The following is a 23,766-nucleotide window of genomic DNA, read 5'->3' as shown; positions in this document are numbered from 1 at the left end:
TTTCAGTTTGATACGAAACCGTCACTTTGAGAAGGAAGTCGACTCCATGTCCCCCGAGTTGCGTTCGCACCTGGTGCCCGCCGCCGCCGTCGCCGGAGAATGACGCCGCGGCTATCCGTTTCGGCGGGCAGCTGTCTGAACGTAGTTATCATATAATATGCTAGGTAACACTGTAATAATGGGAACCAGCTCGAAACAATGAAGGCCCGTCACGGCTCGCTGACCGGCTCCCTATTTGCCCGCGTTTTGCCTGTCAGATCGCCCCGTGCCACCGACACGCCATTGTTTTAGCCCTGACGCCCCTCACGGTACCTTTTAACAGAACGCACATACCGAACGTACGGTCACGGCACCGGAGGGATCAACGAAAAAAAAATATATATCCACGAAGCTGGCCACCAAGAGGGATGAAAATCGGTTGGGCCGTATCGCGCGAAAAAATTTCACGACCGTTCAGAAGTGGGGGCGAAGCGAACACCGCACGGCTCCTATAAAAAAAACCCAATAAAGAGTGTCCGATAAAAAGTGCATGAAAAAAGGTTGATGACGATTTGATGTCATCTAAAATTAGACAATAGAACGAACAGCGACACATGGCACAATGTAAAATTCATGACCGACAACCCGGCACTGTATAACACGGGAGCCTCTGTCACCGTGTGATCTATTATGGAACGGAAAACTTCTGGTTGCCCGATATAAATGTGCGTCTGTTTATTGAGGATGCGAAGCAGTAAAAATTTGACAGACGTACAGAAACACCTGAAACGTTAACCCTTTTGTGTGTTAATTGAGTCACGGTGATGCGTTAAAATTTTAAGTTTTATTATGGGAAACCGCAGTCGTTAAAACGCCACGTACAAATTGCCATTGTTGTTTTTTTAATTCGTCCCACAATAAGAAAGAACATAAGGTTGCTTGCATTTAAAAACGTGTAAAACACAATTTACATAATAACGACGAGACAATAATTGTTCATTTTCGGAACAGTCCTCTCGAAAACTACCGGCAAGGTTTAATTTCTTTTTTAAATTTCATGTGCCATGTTTAAAATTACATGATTCATCCGCGCAAAGTCGGGAAATCCAAACTGGTGTCGTTAAACTTACTGCATTTCGTTAAATAATAAATTCCCCAGTCGGTAAGCTGCCTACGTTTATTAACAGTATACCGAATCTGTTAATTATTATTGATCGATCGTTCTACAAAAACCTACTTTCTATAGATTTAAATCGGATTTTTACGTTAATACGTCACCGACAGACGTTATATTTATAATTCCCGCTTCCACTTGTCATCGTTGAGTTTCATCACCTCTAAAAATTGTTAGGGAGTTTCCTATGAACATGCAACACATATGGTGGGATTTTATGCGATAAACATAGATTTAAAACGTCATTGGCATAACAAAACACGCAAAACAATCGTCGACTAATTTGTACAAGATAACGTATGTATTTTATTCAATTTTATTTGATAGTCAATTATAATGAAAAGTTTCTGGTAACGTTGAAACATAAGTCACAAATTGTAGGTGATTTAATTTAAAAAAAAATCCAGCATTTAACAAAACATGACAGTTTCTCGATCGTGACCGAAACCAATAAATGGTTCATTTTGTGATCAGTTTAATAACATCGATAAAAATACATTTCACGAAACAAAAAGATAGGTATCACGAAGAACGTTTCAAAGTGGAGAATTTAGCGAACAGTGTTGCTTTGTGATGCGAATTTACGATCCGACTCGATTCATGTCTTGGATATCCTCCGTATCTCGTTTCGATCTTTTTGTGTGTCTAAACGTTATCAAGCAAAATGTAATTGCCAGGCGTTTCCCGTACATTTTGATTCATTACATGACAAGATAACAATGAAGTCGCCAGTTATTTCTTCTGTCTGCGTTATGCTGCCGCACGTGAATCATTTACATGAATCACTGACGAACCCCCAGGACTTTATTTATTTATTTATTTACTTCTCCGACGCGTTCATCCCGAAGTCCGTAAACTCGAATGAATGCGAATTTTTTTCCGTTGCTTTTTAATTTAGACGAGAACTTTCCGAGAAGGAATCATTAATCCCGGCGCCTTCACCAAAAAACCATTTCATTCGCTGCACATCGGATCTTTCAAAAGTGTATAAATTTTTAATATAATCGTCCCCTCGTGAAATATTACAGTGCCTATTCGCGTTTCGCTCGAATCATTTATAAGAAGCTACCGTCGCGCAGTCAAATCGAAAATATATCTGCCATAACTCCGCAGAGTTTTGTTTGGTAATTCGATTCCCGAGTTTTCAATATCACTTTAAATGACAAATTCGTTGTCACTCCGACGTTCCTGGAAGGTCGTAATGGCACACGGAGAGCAAAGCTCCGTCGTTCGGATGGCGATGACAACGTTTTACTCTGATACGAATTTAACCCTTATCAACTGACGTGCCTTAGAGATGTCGCGCTTTCCGGAGGACGAACTATTGATCCTTGTCCGTCCGCCGCGATTCCTTCATATACACAGTGTTCAATCTCTGATCGAACAACTTCAATCGAGCTACTCCCTCCATCATCGGTGCTTGTGACAGGATCACCACACAACTAATTAATTTCAATATTTTTTCCATATTCTTTTTACTTGTCAGTCGTATGCTAAACTTTAAAGAGTTATTTACTATCCAGACACCTTTCTGTTTATGCTAATAATAACTGCATGCATATTTCCCACTACTATTGTCTTCACGACGCCATTTGTGCAACTTTGAACCAGCGCTTTTTCTCCGTCGGTAAAAAATATTCGCATCAGCTTCGAACACCCAGTATATTAGAGTGCGACTCCCGTTTTCCAATTTGACGGATTATAATGAAGGACGACCCGATCCGATGAAATAAAAACAAGATTTCGTATAAAATCAGCGGAGACCGGAGCCGTTCTTTTATCTTGTTTGTTTCGTGGGCCGGTGTGTTGCGCATCTAAAAAAGATCAAAGTAATAATAATTCGAAACGTTCGCCTCGAATGTATACGAAGCGGAATGTTTTTGATGATGACGTTTTTGTTGCGAAAGGACCCGATCGTCCTGGACAAGGAGGCGGGAAAGATTTCGCTTGTTCTTTACGGTTTCCGTTGTGGTAAATTCAATTCGCCGCTCCTAAAATTTATATTGTGAATCTTGCCGCAACGGAGCTGTTAAATATTTTATAAAAGGCTTTATGTAATTGCGAATTTCTGGCGGTTCCTTACTTCGAGATTATACATTCGCCGGGGCTGCTCGCGGTGGGAACTTTTATATTAGCGTCACCTCTTAAACTTCTCGCTCGGAAATTGAAAAAGCTCAACATTATAAAGAAAATTCGCAAAAAATTTACAACGTTATCGGTTTGGCCCCACGCTTCCAGTAATTCGTCCACAATCAAGAACCACCTACACAGAATTCACTACGTAAAATCGAGGCAATTATGCTCTTTCGTGCAGTCCTGCTAATACACATTTGACGATGATTACATCCAAAGTGGGCAATGACGCGAAGGTTACTTCGTAATCTACATCAGTTCAGGTCCAGTTAGGTGTGTAACAAGCTCCACAACCTAACACGATCGTTGTACCCTCCACAAATAAATTCTACTTTTCGATCGATACAAAACTACCATCTACGAAAATTAGCTCGATAGCAAAACATCTCTGCTGCACGCTTTGTCCGGCTAAATATGCACAACATGTTTCGCTAATACAACCTTTTAGCCACGACAAAGTATGGATACAAGGGTCCCATACGTATTTACGGCGTCTCTTACCTTTTCGCAATTTCATACTGGGATCCGGCGGTTTGCAATCCAACGAGGCCATCGCCATTATTTTTCTTTTATGGTTGCACAATTTGGTCAGGTCCCCTGTATTTGTGTCTGGCGTCAGCGTCCACGGCTTACTGGCCACCTGCAAACCAAAAATCCACATCAATTTCGTGAACGGGCAAAGTCATGTCGCAACTTAATTCGGCTCTTCCCTCGAGCGCACTACGTAGAATATCATCTCCTAAATCTCGTGCGTACAAGAACCAGATGCGGAGAGGACTCATTAACGTTCGAAGGACAACGGCAACGATGACAGGCGGGAGTTCACGTTTGCATCGAGAGTGCGTTCGCGGAAAGTTCATCGATTCGAAAGTTATCCGCGTTATCCGACTGTTAAAAATTGTAAATCAACGTCACAAATGCAACATGTCAGTGTCAAAAATTTTATCTGTTTATTAATGTTTTCCGACCGACGGCGCAGTCTGAAAAACCGGTCCGCGGAGTTAATTAATACGGAATTAATAATTTTTCGAGGGGATCCAGGATTCAAAAAATGATTGAATTCCATGTGCGAACGGTGGACACAATTTTGCTCCCGATGTTCCCATCACGATGTTAATTTTAGTTGATTCCATTTTCCCGTGTTTATGATTTCTACATGGATGAATTTATGACCAGGAAACGGTCATAAAATTTATTTATAACGTGCTTTAAAAAATAACTCCCGCTAATTAACTTGTTTTTTTTTTATTTCGTTCACACCAAACCAACAGCGCTGATGCGTTATCTAAACACGACACGAACCGATAATTGATAAATCACCAATAAAAAATGAGACAGCTCCACCTAATGTGGAAGTCAAAAATCAATTTGTTGCCTGTGATTGGTGGCATTCTGTTTGCATAAACCATCACCGTGTTAACCTTTAACGGCTTCGGCGTGAAAAATACTCCGCCAACTCACGTGCATCGAAACTGAATTGTCGCAACCAACCCTTCATTAGTTGCGTAAGAATTAATTATGGCGTTTTTTTTTAGATGAACTGTTATAAAAATCCAAGTCAGTCCCACACGAAAATCTATATTTGTACACAAAATCGACTCGGCTGGAAATAGTGTTCCGATATCTAAACTAACAAGATCACATAAGTTTAACAAGAGAAGATAGTGAATTATTAATGGCAACCTTGGTTGTCTGAACTTGGTTTAGTCGGGTGAAGGTTACTGTTGTGTTTCAATGCCAAGCATGATCCACAAACGTAGGTACTCTCGCGGAGAATTATTCTATCGGTGGAAAAAAAGTCGCAAGTCGAATTGCGAAGAAGTAGAGAAGCGTGCTAAATTTTGAACGCTCGTAATCCGGACAAAATTTATTCACAACCTTCTTTAACAAGTCGTGAAGGTGACTAAAACTCGCTCCTGTAATTACACTTATGTGACAGAATTACACACACTCGAACAATTCATCACCGCTATTGTGGTTGGTTAATTTACAAGCAATTTTCCGCCGTGCGCCGTCTTCAGGGGCATTTTGCCCGACATTTTGTTCCGCCAGCGACTTCATCTCGGTTCATTTTTAATAACCAGTCCTTAATCCTTCAAGTGATTTTTTTATGACGAGTGCACGGCAATAAACCAACCACCCGAGAAAAAAAACAACGCGCCAATAATTATAATTCTTTCTGCAGTTACCACTACTGATCACACCGCAAATATTCATCGTGTAACAGGTTAAAATAATTAAGACCGATCAGAAACGAAATCGATACGAGGACCGTTTGTTTCTGTGTTCGTTCTGAATGGTGGTGGAGTTTCACCCCGTCGCGAAAATTAATTTCGCTCGTTATTTTGCAGGCGTTCCGTTCCGTGAGATCGACGAGAATGCAAGCAATTCTAGTTAAATGCGTATATGAAAGAGGTCGCAACCTAAGAATAGAATATATTCGAGAGATTTATGAGACTGTACGTTGTTACATTCAAAAGCAATGGAAAACAAAGCGGAGTGAAGCCGAACTAAAACGCAAAAGTGGGGCATCTATGAACATAAAGTTCATTTTATTCCGGCTGTAATTTCCTGCCCACTGAGCGATATCATCGCACAAAGTAATCTTTCATTTGTTTCCTTCGCGGAATTTCCTCAAAAGAACAACTTGTTAAGTACATCAGACGGATTTTCTTTTTCATTCCGAACGAAAACGGAGAAACAAACAGTTGTTAGCAAGGAACGGCCGATCATTCATTCTGACATTTTAATTAGTAAAATTGTTCGATTCTAAATTATGAATTAATTGCGCCATTATACTCCCACAGATACGATCTCTTATTATCTGGAAGCTTTGATCTGGAAAGTTGAAATGATAAATGCGTCAGAATCAAAGAGCCACGATTGAAGGTCTCCCCGATCAATCGACCCATCTTTCGGCGCTCATGATTTATTTATGTCCATAAGAATTCATATTTGCACACCCACTCCCGGTTCAATTCGCGGACATTATGCGGAAACTTCGCAGGAAAGAAAAATAAACACCAAGATTAATAAAACATGAAGTTATAATACGAAACATTTCTGTAATAAATCACCGCCCGTCCCGCCAACTATAAACAAAATTAATTAAGGGAGCCTTTCGTGCATTATTTTGATTTATGCCGAATATTCGAATTCGGTCGGCCAAAACAGATAGTGGAGAGAGCGGGGGTGGGTGTTGAAGACGCAATAATTTATCATTTTAATACGGCAAACGGTAGAACAAACGTGTAACAAGAGCGCAGTTAATGAAGACGAACTGCAGGAAACATTATTAGTTTCAGACTGCGACGACTAATGCTCGACTCCCTGCCGCATGCAAAATGCCGTCTGCCAAAGGCATTCTCTCTGCTGTTCCTGCTGCACATCACACGTCTCTCAAATTAATCTTCTCTTAATTAATAGAGCAAAACTAGTATCGTAATTAAGCCATTTCTTAATTAAAACGCAAATATTTGCGAAGCATAAACTCGACAATGCCGAAGATGAAAATTTGTCCGCCGTAATAAGGCTCACAAAGACGACACCAACACATTTTACTACTTCAACCGAAGAACGACGAACTTAATTAAAAACGAACCCGGTTTTCCCTAACCGACACGAAATAATATATCACGTTCATTAACAATAACAATATTCTTGGAAGCAATAAACCAAATTAATAGTTTTTTTCTTTTAATTCCAGGGAGCTGTTACGACCGACAAAAAGTTGAATTATTGGGAAATATGGATGATGAAAGAATAGACAACGGAATAAATTAAAAGGCAAGAAGATGGCATTGAAAGATAATAAATTACGTTTCTTAATACCAATAAACTTGTCAAATTCTGTGTAATTCTCATAAAAACTCGTTTGTGGGAGAATGGTTCGGTTCACAACCTTCGAAGGTTAGGTTTTGGAACGATTTCGCGCCAAAAGAATAAATTAAATCGAAATGGGTTCATTTGCATTAAAAATTAATTTAACTTTGTTTTGGATAGATAAACTTGAAAACTAATGAGTCAATACGATTTCCACTTATCTGAATTGGTAAAAGATATTATGGAATCCCAAAAACGTGCACAAATTTAATCAAAAAAAAAAAAAAAATTATAATAATAATTGAACAACTCAGTTACCGGGCAAAGTTTCGTTCATCCTTCCATAATGATTCATGCTTGTCACGACTTCAAGGCTGGTTAGTAGATATCGCAATGTTTTACATTTTTTTATAACACATTTTAATTATGTAACTCGTGACACAACAAACTACTGAAAAACTTCATTTGACGAAAAGATAAACAAGTCTTTTATCCCCCAACAAAGTTTTAAAGCATTCCGCCCCACGACCCCGTTTGAAAAATTAAACCCAATCGTGTTTCCGTCCCCATTTTCCTCATGATTTAATTAATTACGAACTGCTCAAAATTGTATTATCCAAAATTAGTAACCGAAATGCGGGCTAAATTCGTGAAGGGGTTAATAAATATTGACTTTTTCCACGACGATGAAATGGGTTTTAGCTCGCAGGACCCCGAATGCTTTCTAAAATCGAGTTTCCCTTTTCTCATCATATAAAATAAAGTGAATTTCTCGAGCGGAATTACTTCGTTTATAAATTCCAATAAGAAATCCGCCGAGGAGCCGAATTTCATTTCCGTCTGTGTTCACATCCATTATAAAAACACTGTTATTACCGTCGAGTTAAGTTAATATGCTGAGTTATTTATGCTTTGCTGGATAGAAAAAAAAACCGATTTCAATTTCGAAAAAAAAAGAGAGAAGAGATGATGTCTAGCGAAGGATAATAAAACCCGTCTCGAGTTGACGATTGTCGTTGAACGCGAACGATATTCAACGGCTCGAACCGAATATATAAATATTGATGAGTGCTTTATACGTTTAATTATGACATTGAGATAACGTGTTTGCAGTTGAGGTCCTCTTAAGGAACATGTGTCAGTTGGTTGTCCTCTGATGGAACTAACCAACGACTATTAAACGTAATTAAGATTCTATCGCTACAAATTATATCTCACGGATGCGTTTCCTAATTAATTAATTCCTCTAATTTACACATAAACCACGAAGCCGCGCATTTTGATAACAACATTTCGTGTAACTCCATTGGACTCGTCTTCTCGTCGACCGTTTTCAGATTCCATAAGGCCGCTCCAAAAATTATGTCGTCTCTGTTCCGCTCAAATTTAATCGTGTCGCGCGGTTTTGATAACTTTTCTCTGTTAAAAAAAAATGTAACAAATCTAAGGCGACGATCTTCGAATTCCTCTTCCGGTGGAAGGGGCGTGGCGATTTAAGGGGGTTCATATCTAGAAGGAAAGACTCGAGTTACACGGTGGTTGAGCTCCGCCACATATGACGGTCTCCACCCCACGAACCATATGTTTCCCGGTTAAATTTAAAATGCGGAACTACTCCCGACGATCCCAAGATAAAACAGTTCGTTATTTTGCAGCAACAGTCTTATTTTCTCCCCGTTCCGATAATCTCGCAAACCAAAAGGAGCCGAATCTCGTTAGTCGGATGACGCAAAAACCCGGAACAAAAGATAAAAACCTATTAGTAAACTTTCTGGCTTGTACACAACAGAGACGGTCGCAAAAACTGCAAAGCTCGGCATCGTTATCAGCAGAAGAGCTTAATTAGTTTCACGGCGGAGGCAAATCCGCGAAGAACCGAGTTACCATTTACAAAGTTTTAAATCCTTTTACGAGACGTGTGTCATCTTAAAATCTCGGAAAACAATAAATCACGTCCGGAGAGTAATGGGCGACGTAAATACTCTACGTCCCCGCATAAAAGTTCCGAGCGAATTGCTGGAGCGTTACACGATAGTCGAGCAGCTTTTCAGCTGAATAATTACGGTCCTTTTGAAAAGCTCCGAGTCCTGCGAGAAGTTAATCTCGTGATAAAAACTTTTATGGCCCGCTTGCGGTAAATTGTTTTCGGAAAATCTGTTAGTTTATCGAGATCATCTGCTAGAAACGGGAAATTTTACCCGATACAAAACAACAAACATGCAGGAGCGTATCGCATAATGGGATCCGCTCCACATCGATTAGTCCACGGCCAGAACTGAACGACGCCGATAGCTACCCCCGATGTAGTTCGATCGTGCATAATTAATGTGCCATAATTGTGCCGTTAAGTGCATCAACAATTCCACGACTAGATTGTTTTTCATCGACGTTTAACTGCGCCACAACCGCACGGCCTCCATTTCGACCTACAAAAAAAAAAAAAACTACACTTAATATGCGTATCGACAAATCGAATTACGAACACATCAAAGCACTCAGATTTGCCGATTTCGAATTATGAACGTAACGACGGTTTTATTTTGTTTCGAAGCGACATTTCGCCCTGCCAATGTGAAAGTTGATTTAATTATATTTTGGGTGGATGTGTCGCAAACCGGGTACACGTTCGTCGACAAAATTGGGTTCGTAACGCTGCACGAGACCGTCATTATTGACGTTGCACATTTGATTGATACCAGGATGGGAATACTAATAACCATTAATTAACGTCGAACGATCGACATTACACATTCGCTTTGCGAGAAAGAACGACATCACCACTCAGAAAGTCGACATTCATGAAGCTTAATTAATTGTCACGAACCTACGCCGAAACTGCCAAATGACAGTATTTTTCTAATTGATTATTAAACAGCTTTTCAATTTTTAATGTCAAAATGTACGTTACCATTTCTCAACAGGATAAGACGGTTCGAGGGTAACAAACCTACCCCAGGTTGAGTGTTTAATCGGTTTTTTTTAATATATAAATTTGACGGCTTTTTCGGGTATGTGAACTTTCACAACACCCATATAACCTGTCTTTAATACCGGAAATTACCATCAATTTTCCAGTCTACAGGTGTATTCAGATTGGGAGGGTTGATGAACTCATTATTTCCCTATTTAAATTGGCCTCTAGACACAACCGCATGGTCAAAACCTCGTCGAGAATGCAATGCTCAAAAACGGACCTTATTAACTGTTGAAATGCATTAATATATACACAATCCTCGGAGGCAATCGTGATTACACATAATGTTTAAATTACACAAAATTATATGGGCCCCATTATGAACGATTGCAGCTCAAAAACTGGGCCGGCATGAATCCGCCTCTCACAAACGATATAAATAAATAATTTCGTCACGCCGACACCACCGGTTCCGTCCAAAAGGACAACAATCAAATTTGTTAAACGTGTATCCGACTGCCGAAACATAACATTCCTTCCCCCGCTGATCGAACGTTTCCACAAAATAAAAAAATAAAACACTTCCTGATCAACAAAAAACCACGCTTCGGGCGACTGAAATTCCGCTAAAATGACACACAATACCTCTAAACAATTTACGAATGGAAAATATTGATGTACTCTCGAATTTTCAACGATCGTCGTCGGCAAATCGCCATTGTGATCCGAGTAAAGTTGATTTGTCAATTTTTTTCGCCATTCGTGCCACCAGATTTGTTAGTTGAGGTTGGCACTGATTTTCTTTGGGAGGCCGTCCACGGGGTCGACCTGATCTGAGTACCATCGCCGAAACCGACACGTATCCTGTTTGAATTTCTCGTCGCGAGTTAGCAGTCGTCCGCGATAACCGTTTGCGGAGGCACGATCCTCCTCGCGCCCCTTATCTATCGCCCGATTCCGACGATAAATCATGATTTCTAGCACCGGAGGATACACATCAGACGCGGTAGACGCGGACCGGCTCACGATCGATAACACCGCCGACCGGCCGCCTCGCACCCGTCTCTTTGTGCATCTCCAGGAAGGTTGTTCGCCCCGTTTCGCTAAAAACGATTACCTTTGTATCAGACGTTCAAATGATGTTTGCTGCAAACACCCTTATCTTTACCGCCGCTCGCTTTCCCGACAAGTGCTGTTCACAGACTCTTCGATAAATTGCATCCAGCAGGCACCGACTGCTCCACGTCATTAAATCAAGAGCTGACTCGACTTGCACAACGATCGCATCGGAACTTTTACGAAAAATCATAATCGACGCAGCCGTAACGGTTGACACTAAGAGCATGCGACGAAATCGTCAAATTCGGATCGTGGGTTTTGGATTGCAGGATAACTTTAATCCACGCGAACTTGTTGCTTTTGGGGGGCATTGCACTTTACCACTGCCGAAGGAATTACGCTAAATCCAATCGTGAAAACAATTAAACGCTGATACGTCCAACGTAGCTTCTCTTAATCCCACGCCGATAGGATCTACTCTGTGTTTTATCACGAATTAAAAATCTTTTCGATAAGATCAGTATCGAATGAAACTTACCTTAGGATCAAAATTAAAGGTGCTATCGTACTTAAAATGGCATTCTAACCCACACTTGCATGTGCCCGTTGAAAGAAGATATTCTTTGACTTGTTCCGGAGAACTTAAAGCTGTATTACTCGGGCTGAAACAGAAAAGCGTGTTAACTTCGTGTCGTCAATGGTAGAACAAATTTTTTCGACGAATCTCAAAGTGTAAAAATAACCGAGTGAAACACAAGTACAAATGGCTGATCTAAATCTTAATGTTAAAACAGCTTTGACAGTGTTAATGTCGAGTTAATGGAGGCAATGAACACATTTATGGCTTCCCATTTAACAAAGTACAGAATCAAAGACAACACCTTCACATCTCGGTTAATGAACCAAATAGCTGGAGTACGGTTGGTTGAGATGATAAAGATCGAAACTCGCTTCTAGTTGTAGACATAGGAACAGCACACAGCAAGTTCAATGATATAATACCTGACTATTGAGAATTCAGGAACACCTATCTGATTATAACACACGTCCTTTACTAAGTTAATTAGAAGCAAGAACACGGTTCATTTCGCGTAAAATCAACCGTATCTTTTACGAAAATTTGTTCTCAGTTGAAAAGTTTCCACAGTTCCGATGTTATTTTTCCTTATCATCACGCCAACAGCAGCAAACAAAAGGGCAATTTACATATGAAAGAGTGCTGTTTGTAAAACGACTTTTTTAAAGAATGAGACACTAACTGGAAGCTGCCTCTAAAAAGCACTACAAACCCAGTTACTTAAACACGTTTTAGAGAAATTCTCAGGAGTTGATCGTTTTAAAGGAATAATTTCTCAGCAAAACAGCGGTCGCAAAAGCAAAAATGATGTTCTGCATGTAGCGGAAAGTGTTTTATTGTCCGGAACACAAGTTATACTTGTTCTAAACCTTATAAAACCGAAACAATAGAATAAAAGGTAGAAGTTGCTTGGACCAATGTTGAGGAATGAAGGGCCATTCAATTCGGAGCAGATGTTCGAGACCAAAAGATTTGTATACAAACAATTCAACGAGAGCATCGAGAAGGACTCGTTCAGCGTGACTTTACGGCACACCACATATCATTTTGTTGCAACACAAAACACATTTTAAACAATCAAAGACGATGTATATTTGCATACCGTTTGGTAGAAGTACATTGTTTGCGTTTCCGCTCAAAACTATTTCCAATTTCGGCGGCTCAAGCACCGATCAAATTTCGATCGATACTTCTTTGTAGTTTTATCAGAGGTTTATTTATTTAGCCGATGCAATTGCGGTTTTTTCCATTTAAAAATCAATTTGCATTCTGAACGAATTAATGTCTGGCAATTCCATGTGAGTAAACAATTCGATATGTCTGTCTAGCAGGCTCCTCTTTTGTGTTTATATAACTTCATATAACGAGCTGGTTAAATGCATGTACACACAGCAGCACCGAGTCCTATGCAAATCTAAATTAGTGGGCGAGATTATGTTTGTCGAAGGACTGTGAACGTAGGGGATTCACACAAAACCTACTTCAACCGCGTATAATTTAACGTAATAAATGATCATCAGTTCTGAGCAAACCCTCGAAGGTTCAAATTAAATTTATCGAATCGACCGACCTGGCTTAATATCGTCACTTGCAAATTAATAAGCCCCTCTGGTAGACGGTTCAGTCCTTACGACCGTGTGAAGCATCGTGAAAACACGACCTGAAGAGTTTCGCAGATTGCAGCTGAGTAGTTTATGAATATGCATGGACACATTGTGCTGCTTCTTATTCAAACATACCCTTCGTCGTGTTTGCTCACCAGTGTACAAAACGCGAGTACTTAGTTTTATTGCGACTCTTCCACCGGTAATTAGCGATTTGCCTTAACGCCTCATTGAACACAATAAATTCCGCACGAGACTCCAACCAACCGAGCAACCGAACACGATTTTGGTCAAATAATTTATTTCTGAACTCATTTGCTCGCGGAGGCGATCGACCAAGGCAACAAGCAACCTGAGAAAAACCCATTAAATCATCAGAAGTGATCGAACAAAAGCGTCGACTCAACTTTCGGGTCATCATTCCGTTTCGTTTGACCCATATGTGCGAACGCCAGTGTCAAAACAACCCATGTGAACGTGTTATCGCGACGACTATTACCCAGTTATGTAAATGCCTATTAACATTATATTGTTTTATGATCGGCAAACTTGGAAACGTGTTTACCTGTAGAGTTTTGTGGTTTTTAAAGCAAGCCTTGTGATGAGCGAACTGGAACGAGGTGAAATAACCACATGAATACAAAAAATCATCTTCAATAACGATTCAACTATGACAAAATACTGAAACATGTGGCGATTACGAAACCGTAGCTAAACCGACAAAAACAAACAAGATGATTGACGTTCAAAAAATTAAAAAACAAGATGCAAGATGTATCTCGATGACGAGAAATTGGATACAATTTTTATTGGCTGCTGTTTTTCCTCAAATACCATCTAAAAGTAGAAGATTGTTAGGAATTTCTATTCTTGCCATAGAACACCTTAAAACAAATTTGAATAAATACCTACTTCACAGACAAGTCTTCAAAACAGATTTTTTATCTACAAGAGAAAGTGTTTTTTTTCTCTTTTAATGGTTTGTGGAAGTACAAAAAGATAATGGTTTTTGAACAAAAAGCTCTTGGCAGCACTATTCTGGCAACGTTACCGTAGAGTCAACTATTAGTCAAATTAACTATGTTAAAGTGATGAAATAAATGTGTCTCTTACAAGACTACATGACATTTGTACCAACTTGAGTATTATGACAAATCAGTCAACGTCAACACGGGTGGAAGCTGCCAACATCATCAATATTGATAAATCTCTTAATGGATGCGACAATAAACAGTATCTTATCGAGTTAATCACAATTATAATTGAAGCCGCGAAAGCATTAGCTTCCAAAGTCATTTGGTATGGTTTAAATGTAGAAGTATACGTTGTATGTAAATCGAAACATTAGGAAGGAATCCGAATGAAAACAAGGTAGTTTATGGAGCACTTATTGCCAACAACATAGTAGTTATACCATTTGCGGCAATTCAAGGCAGTATTTTATTCGTGCAGAATAATTTCCTAAAAGGAGAAGCTGCATGATCAAATGATTCTTTAAAATTGTCTTTTTGGAAGATTCCTTGTTCTAGCAACTCCTTATCTGTTCGATGTTAAGATATGTTGATTTCGAACAGACTAAGAAAAAACTTCCCACTGCAATACCTAAAAAGTGTATAAATCATCACTGACAATCTCGTGGTGTACGGTTTTTTAAGAGTTGTACGTATGCGCTCGGTGAAGGCGGCGACTGCTCCAACAACTCGTTTAATTAACGTCTATAGTCTAGGAATAATTATTGTTGTCGATATTAACCATCCGCTTGTTTCGTTTTTGTTCGCATTTGCTTCCACTTAACTAATGACCATTTAATATTCTTTTTGCATTCTCGGCGTTGCCAAGGCATGCAACTGCAATGATCGTTTTCACCTTCTCTCCCATCTCTTTGTCTGCGAGCATTTCTTTTCGGCCTGGAGAAATAATTCGCAGACGTTCACGCATCCAACCAGTAATTGGTTACTTTAACTGCAATATGGAACTATCATTACTTAAGTCTCCGACCTTCAAGCATCGCACAGTCCAACGGTTTAGGTTTAAACGCTGCAATTTACAATAATTCATCACGATCTCCGACCATTGTCATTTCTTATATTCATAAACGGCAATTACAATAAAAACGAACACACGTTAATTAACAATGGAGTCGTATCTGTTTCGCAATAACATGTCGATTTCGACGTGTACGTTATTAAATTACGATCCATTCGAAATCATCGACCGAGGCGTATTTTTACGACTGGATGTTTATTGCACCTACTTAGATAACTCCCATTTGGATTTCTGCACGAAATTCCTCCGCAACTGAACGCTCTTTATTCAAAACGAAAAGTAAACATCCAGGTGGCCGCATCAAAACTTTCACACACACGGAGAGGCGAAACCTGCGCATATAAAGCGTGTCATGTCACCCCGGTTATTGTTGAAGGAATAATGCGAAACCGCTTAACAAAACCAGGACGCAGAGTAATGAAGTCTGATACAGATTATCTGTGTAATCGGGGCCCCCAGCGCGACGCTAATGAATTAATTTCGTGCGCTGCGAGGAAACAAGGCACCGCTTTGTCATTCCATTTTAATCTTGTTTAATTGTCTTTTAATCTAGCGTCGGAGTTACGCGACAATCCCATTAATGATTCGCATCATTACTATTCATTTTGCACATGAGGTCGACTGCGGCGACACTTGACGCAACTAATCGGGCATTAAAAATTATGAACTGGAACTATCTTAATTTATTGCCCGGAACGCAGGTACTAAAACCTCCGTGCGACCGACCTTACGACAAACTACTCCTTCGCGATGCAAAACCACGCGGATGTGGACTAGCTCCGACACGCGCGGTGCATTTTCTAATCTGAAAAGCATTCACCAAAAAAAAAAAAAAAACCCAAACCAAAACAAAAATAAACCAGCTCCGTCCAGTCCAAAAACGACATTTTTTTTTAATCAAAATACCAAAACCACCCAGATTTCAACGGTGATTGATGACCGAGAATATAAACACCTGAAATTACTTTATTTAACTGGATATGCTAAACTTTATAAATTGCCAAGTCGATAATTTCACCCGATAACCTTGAAAATTTTACATAACAAGTTTTTTTTGTTTGGGCAATTATTCCTCTGCGGTTGGAAAAGTTTCAGATCATTAATTCATCCGAGATTCGTTACAATTTGTTCTAATTTAACACCTCGGCTCACCTGCCACCGACATTTTGTCCACTGATGATTATAGACAATTTGCTTCAAAAAGAATCGTTTCACAGAAATGACAGGTTGCTAAAGCGTAAATTATGATACAGAGGAGATCGTGCGGGATGGAAGATCCATCGTGGTAGTCCGTAATGGACTGAGAAAAGTCGGAAAAAGAAGAGAAAGTTCGCACGTGCGTTACCGAACACGATACGGATCCGTCCCAGTGGTTGCAGTTTTTGCGAACAAAAGAAAATCTATAATGGACCCAATAGGATGACATAATGGGTACAGGTCGAGGAATGCCAAGTACCCGTCGTTCTTCCTTGTCGCCTCGAGTTACGCCCATAAAACTGCTTTATGACGTTTGATGATTAGGATACAAATAGGAACGGTTGGGGCATCATAAAATTCAAACACTACTGGAAAAAGTTTACAACTGCCGACACAAGATCCGACTAAAAACTGATACTGAAGAAATATTTGCTTAGCCACCTGTCACTAACCTCACGCTAGTTACGAAGCAACCTTCAAGGCCACGGCTGGACGCAGTTCAACATCAGATTTTATCAAAATTTTATATTCAACGATAATTAATGCAGTACACATTGTTGTGTGCCAGGCTAGATTAATCTGCTTACAATTTATTATACAAATCTAATTTCGTAGTTTAAGATTACGTCACGTCATTGTTTGGCTCGTATAAATACCGCGTCAATAACAAGATTATTAATGCGCACTATTCTTTGCGTTTTTTAAAGAAATTTGCCGCAGATCCTCACCTCGATAAGCTTTCAGAACGCCGAGTTTGGCTCGTATCCTTGAAAACTTTAATTGACCACAAATCATCCTAAACGTCAAAAGCTTAATAAAACATTGCGGTTGACGAATTGATCGTTTCATTGAATCACCAACGAAAACATACCAAGAAATGAACTCGCCGGAGAGCTCGCAAACAGCATTATAAATTGCATGAGAATTTGCATTCCAAAACACGAGGATTAAAGCTTCTTTGATGCGACGTAAACGCCTGACCACGGGGTGCTATTGAAACGGACAGTCTGGGGCGCTTTCGTTTCAGAAAAATCGCTTTCAGTAATAGAATATGAATACCGCCTTCGGCAGGGGATCTGTATCAATGTTTATCCACTTCAGAGTTCTGAAAAGTGACGGGGATTTAAACTTCTACCCGACTTCCTCATCTAAAAATCAACTTGGAGTTAAAACTTTCACACCAAATAATAATTAATCGGAATAAATCTTTAAAAAATTCCAACGTTGTCGTCGCAAATTGATCTAGATCAATTAGCGTTGTCGAGCTTTTTTCAAAATTCCACTTTAGAGAACTACTGCAACTGGTGCACTTTGGAAGATTTATTTCACCGAAAAAACTGCCGGGAGAAAATGTCTCATTAAATGTTTGACCAAACTTCTCAATTTCGTTTCCTCTATTGGTTTAGGCGCCTTCAATTCTCGCCACCCCTTGTTTTCGCTTCGTATTGTGGTTCAATTTGACGATTTAGATGTTTTCTTGCGACCTTTCATTTATTTAGCGAGAAGTCCACGAACTGCTAAAATTAACTCGACAGGACTACTTGCCAACTTCATCAAAACTTTCCTAAGCTGTTTGTAAATTATATAAACACATTTAGGAAGTTTTATCTCGAAAACGTAGACAAACAACATTTACAGACGTTCCGGCAGCGTCGAGCATCTCGAAATGTTGAATATTTATTTTTCAATATTACCCTTCGACGTCCAGTGGACCTCAAAAATATATATTTATGTTTTCACTGGCAAATAACCGATAGAGAATTTCAATCCGGAGCCAGTTTAATTTTCTCGTCAACTACCAGTGGCGTCGATAAAACAAAACTAATCTGGCAAACATTCCGACCAGATGTTCTCCGTAAAAAGTTCAAAACAATCCCACAGACTTTTTCAGTGTTTGTCAGTTTCAAAAGTGTTAATGCTCGGATACAATACGAGACAACAGGTGCGTTTAGACACAAACAGATTTATAGTCTACCATGATGATAGATACTGGAATGTCATTCGAATACGCCTACCTACAATGAACAGCCGCCTATATATATTAAACCCGACTTCTTCATCTCAGTTTTTGTCTCAGGACCTGGATCAGGACGACCGACGATACTCAGTCTGGTCGCGTTTCAGAATCGACCAATAAAATTTTCTCTAATTAATGACGTCGTAAAATTTAATTGCGAACAACTATAGATTCGAGTGGCGGCCGTACGTCAGAAAAACGATTACATCTCCACTGGCTTCGTATCACAATAATTCTTTCTTATGAGCTCGCAATGCCCGGCGACGATGTACCGCTTACAAAAACATGTCTTGTATCTATTAAACTTAACAGAACGTACTCGCATCACTTATAAATATGCAGAAGCAAAAAAGCCGAACGAGAAACGACCACAAATACAGAATATTTTATCACAGATCCAAATCTCAAAAAACTCCGAAGAGTCTCTCCTCCAATAGTTGTAACGAGCGTTCGAATAACTTTGCGCTCAAGCAGGCCGTGCTTTTCTCTTTTCCAAACGTACGTCGTCTTTTTAGTTGACAAATCCTTCAAACCCCAATCTCATTTTAATCACACTTTCATTCATCGTGACAACTGACAAATTGAAGTTCATTTTATACTATTTCCCAACTCTTTCAACGGTGAATACACATTGATGGTCGTCAACTTCCACATTTTCGTCCTTCACTTCCTGTTTTTTTTCTGAACACACGTTACACACATTACGCGCGCTTGCACCACATCTTTTTGAATTTCAAGTTCTACACGTATGCTTTCGGATCTTTCTACTGAAGATAATGAAAGAGACACTGAGAGAATTTCCATTTGTAAATTTCGCGGTCTTGATTATGCCTGGATTGACGTTATAAAGTCTGACAATTAAATTTGCAAATGCAAATCTCTTCAATGGCTCACTAGCCAGAAAGTTCGAGATCTAATATGGAGCAACATCTGTTCGTCAACGTAAATGTAACGTAAATACAGGGAAATAAACACAGAAATGCTTTTACGAGTATGTTTGGCGTATTTTAATAATCCTGGCAGACGGGCAAATCGACTGCATTGTGCAGAAGTGTTACACGTTCTGAAAGGAAATATTAAAATTTCATTCGCCGGTAAATGAGTCATGGGGGGCCGAGATAGGGGAAATGATTTCCTCTACCTGGCGCAGCAGTTACATAATATTTCAAAAGCTCAGACCTGGGGAATATTAAATGTCGTAAATATCACGGAGGCATTAAATAAGTTTAAGTCGATTTAAATAATGAATCGGCGTTTCGCGAGTAAACATCTCGGGTTCAGTCCGTCCGTCCGTTAACGGAAACGTAAACGTTGAATATTTCATGGTTTTCACCGTTCCGAAGCGGAACAATTACTATTTAATCGGTTCGATTTGCGATTTCACCGCGCGGATCCAAGAGGGAAAGTGTCGGAAAAGAGCGCCGTTCAAAAAACCGCACGAGTGCTCGTCCAAGAACGAGATGGAGTCCGAAGCGCTGCTGGTGAGGCGAGTGTTGGGACCAGTTCTCGCGGCCAAGGCGAGAGTCTCTCGAAGAATTCACGACAGACTCACCGCCGGTCTTCCCTTATTCGGTTAAACGTCTCCTATAAATAAGAGTCGTACAAGCCGGTTTATTTTCTCTTTTTGTTCGCATTCGAGACCGAGCACCTCTCCAGATATTATGAAGCTGATATGTCAGACTGCACGATGTGTAATTAATTCAGAGAAATGAATGCGCACATGCACATCTTTTTCTCGCGTTATTTCTGCGCCGAACACTTGACATTTTTTTCTTTTCGTTCTTATCTAGAACGCATTTCGGTCGGAGGCAAAGACGCCGGCAGTTATTAGACTCGACTGAGCACATGTTGAACTTCGAGCAAAAACCGATCTGTCAAATTCTCCTTCGAAGAATAAATAACTCGGTGACAAAACGGAAATTGCATCGCCGATGGTGCCAGTTAAACCACGAAAAATGTGCATTCCGGACTGGATATACACCACACCAACCGCACACTCCCCAATCTCAACACCAACAGAATGAATGAACAACCTTGATACTCAAAAGCTAAAACGACCAATGCAATGAAAGGATATCGGAAGAGGTAGTGGGTATTCTAAATGTCACTTGCACATTCGTGCACAACACATTAAAAAATGCACTACAAATCAGCTATCCAGCTTTTTATCACGAGTAGTTGCTGTAACAATTACACACTTCTTTCTTTCCAAATGGTCTTCAAAAAAAGTACTCATGATTGATCCGCTCGTGACAAAGACACTCCACAAATGCCTAATCGGTGTCGACGTCGCCTTTTCTGCCACACATCATCCTGTCCCATTACACTTGCAATCTGCATAATTTTGACAAACCGTACAATCGACTGTCACTTCAAAATCTGCCCCGAAAGCGATCGATCTTTCTTTTGCCCCATCGTGATCATAACACGATAATTTCATCGTAAGCCGATACAGAAATCAATCTTTCGTTCAGCAACTTTCAGATTTTATCTAACATCAACCGGTAATTTCTCCGATAACCTTCGTTACATACACCACGACTTGACTGCAAGAAAAATGGAATAGGTTAATAACCATTCATTAGTACAATTACTGCATGATTGCAAGTTGGTGGCCAGTAACAAAACGTACTCCGTTTCCTGGGCAATTGGTGCGTAGTTGTGGGTTACTATTAAGCCGATGTGCAATCTCTGACTTGGTACGTTCTTATCGGAATGAGACATCGCCGAAACCGTAGTTCCTTGGATGTGGATTGTCTCTGGTTAATAATAGACGACCTCGTCTGCAAGTCTAGATGGTGCCATAAATCACACACCAATAGCCCATCACCGTATTACGTTTATTTGTAGGAGCGATCTAAAATCAAAAGTGGAATCCACACCAGATGCAACAGCAACTTCCCCAAAGGTTGGAAGTTTGCGACGCAATTCTGTCTTGTTTGGTGTATTCAAATTGGAAAATGAGTCACTTCTTATCTACCTGCTTTGATCAAAGCAACGTGCGCTAATCGTAGTTTATGCGTCCATTTTTAACAACGCACGATTCCTGGCGTTATTGATCGAACGTGAGGGTACAGTTTGTGTTATTACCTTCTTAGTCGGTCGGAACATTCTATTTATTACCTGCCAGTTAACTTGCAAACGTCGGCAGACAACCGAAGTCTTCGAACTTTGGGAATATCTTCCACATTAACTCGATCGAACCGAGTCAATATATAACCAACATGCCTAATGGGAAATTGAATTTTGAACCGGGTTGAAATAAGTAAACATTATTATTGCGTAACAGAACGATAGCGAACAGGTTATACCTATCTATTACGTTCGTTTTATGGGAACGTCGTTTTAATAGTTACAACGATATCTTATACAACATCTTAAAATTTCTGTTGCTCGTAATTATTATGTACTTGGTGGTGTTCGAAATGTTTTATTCATGATCCTCGTTACAACTCGAGGCTAGTTTGTCCACTTTCGCCCATGAAAATTACTGACCACTCGGCCCTTTTAAAACAGTCCACCCTCCTTTCTACCGGTTTATTGGAACATGATCTTGAATGCTGCGATTCAATTCGTATCACGTGTTCACCGCGGCTTCCATCACGTCGTTTATTCAACGGTCAACAGAAAGAGCCCGCGTACATCAAATCTACCACCGGCGAATACTTTTTTACGGCTCCCCCTTTCGAGAACACTTCTGGAAAAATCAAACCCCCGATCTGCAGCGACACTTTCAAATTTTAAATCATTTGGGATTATCGATCGGACGGATCGGCCGCACACGAGAGCCGCTCGAATTAACATCGCATTGTGATTTCCTGTTTTTGCGTGGTGGTGTATTAACCCCTCGACCGCTTGCTTCCTTTTATCGCGTTGACTTTTTTCGCTTAATGAATACATTAGATCGGGGTGAATTGGGCGTTGTAAAAATTCGTGACGAGTACAGTTGGCACTCGGCACGCATTTTTTTTTCGACACGCACAGCCTTCATGCGAGCGAGCTCGGATCGTGCGACCACGTTTCAAGAAACCAAAAACGTGTTAATTCTTCGGCGACGTTTCGACCTCCTCCCCCGAAATTAGGAACGATACACATGCCCGTCACGTAGTCGACTCGATGTGACACACATGCACACACAAACAGTGCAAGAGATTGCTTGCATGCACGCGAAATCATTATTTCTATTATGATGTAAAGATCCCATTGTGAGGGCCCTCCAATCTGGTAAATTCGCAACACGTCTCGCCCATAACGCTACACGAAAGATCAAAATGGAAAATACAAAATTTTATTTTTATTATGTCTTACTATACTTTAGATACAAATGGATCTACAAATAATCAACTTTTTTTTTTAATAAAGCAATGAATCCTACACTTGTTAATTACCATTTCGTTATACATTTCGGTCTATCTAAGGAGGATACTTCAACAATATTTATCACTGAGGTAAAAATACTAAAAATAAAATAAAATAAATCTTTATTCGTGTTATTACACAAATTTGTATGTACACTTGTCACAAGAAAGTATGATATACATTATATATTATATAAATGTATGTTGTAGATATAATTGCCTATGTGTATATGTAATTACAGAGCTTTAGGTAATTGCTTTAGTTCTAAGAAACTGTCCTCGAAAAATTGAAGAATTACGGCCAGAGGAAAACATAGTTGATGATACAATAGAAGAGCTAAATTTGTTCAAATTTTGGAATGATTACTCCTACTAAGAAGCAGAAGACCTTGCATTGCACTAGGTGGATGTCTCCTCTCCTTTCCTGGATGATTTAAATCCTACATTACAAATTTACCAAATTCCTAAATTGTACTCTTACTCATTCATCATTTCCCAATTTTATATTTACTATTAGATATAAATATGTTTGTTGGGATAAAATAAGTACAGTATCCGTGTTCACTCTTGCCTATAATTTTTTATTATACCGTACACCATAATGTTTACAAAAAATATTTTTTTGGTCATATGGTTTTACAAACAACTGCTTATTAAAGATAAAACATTGGCAAACATTAATCCGCCACTTCGTAACTTCTTTTTAAATGAGTCTAATATACAGGGTGTTTTTGAAATGCGTGCACAAATTTTAATCAAGAGCTACTGGCTTCATGTAGACCTCGGAAAAAATATTTAAAAAATTCTGTCAAAAAATAAAATGACATTTATTTTTTGGGCAACAATTTTTTTAAATTGCTTTTAGTTTTCTACGTTGTCCTACAAC

The 23,766-nt window shown here is 39.6% G+C and overlaps 1 protein-coding gene across 3 annotated transcripts in view; it reads right to left on the bottom strand.

Annotated features, from left to right (window-relative positions):
* LOC138134334 (methyl-CpG-binding domain protein 5/6 homolog sba-like) overlaps nucleotides 1–23,766 on the bottom strand; it is a 47,099-nt gene that overhangs the window by 17,076 nt on the left and 6,257 nt on the right. For all 3 annotated transcript variants that reach the window (XM_069052520.1, XM_069052523.1, XM_069052521.1), the window contains exons 3-4: nucleotides 11,620–11,743; nucleotides 3,788–3,926 (exon numbers count right to left, since the gene is read on the bottom strand). In XM_069052520.1, coding sequence (XP_068908621.1) covers nucleotides 3,788–3,926; nucleotides 11,620–11,743 — 263 coding nt within the window. The remainder of the gene's footprint in view (nucleotides 1–3,787; nucleotides 3,927–11,619; nucleotides 11,744–23,766) is intronic.

Source organism: Tenebrio molitor, chromosome 7, assembly GCF_963966145.1.
Source record: "Tenebrio molitor chromosome 7, icTenMoli1.1, whole genome shotgun sequence".
Taxonomy (NCBI): domain Eukaryota; kingdom Metazoa; phylum Arthropoda; class Insecta; order Coleoptera; family Tenebrionidae; genus Tenebrio; species Tenebrio molitor.
Note: the sequence above shows the minus strand (reverse complement) of the source record. Positions and strands in the feature narration are given on the sequence as shown.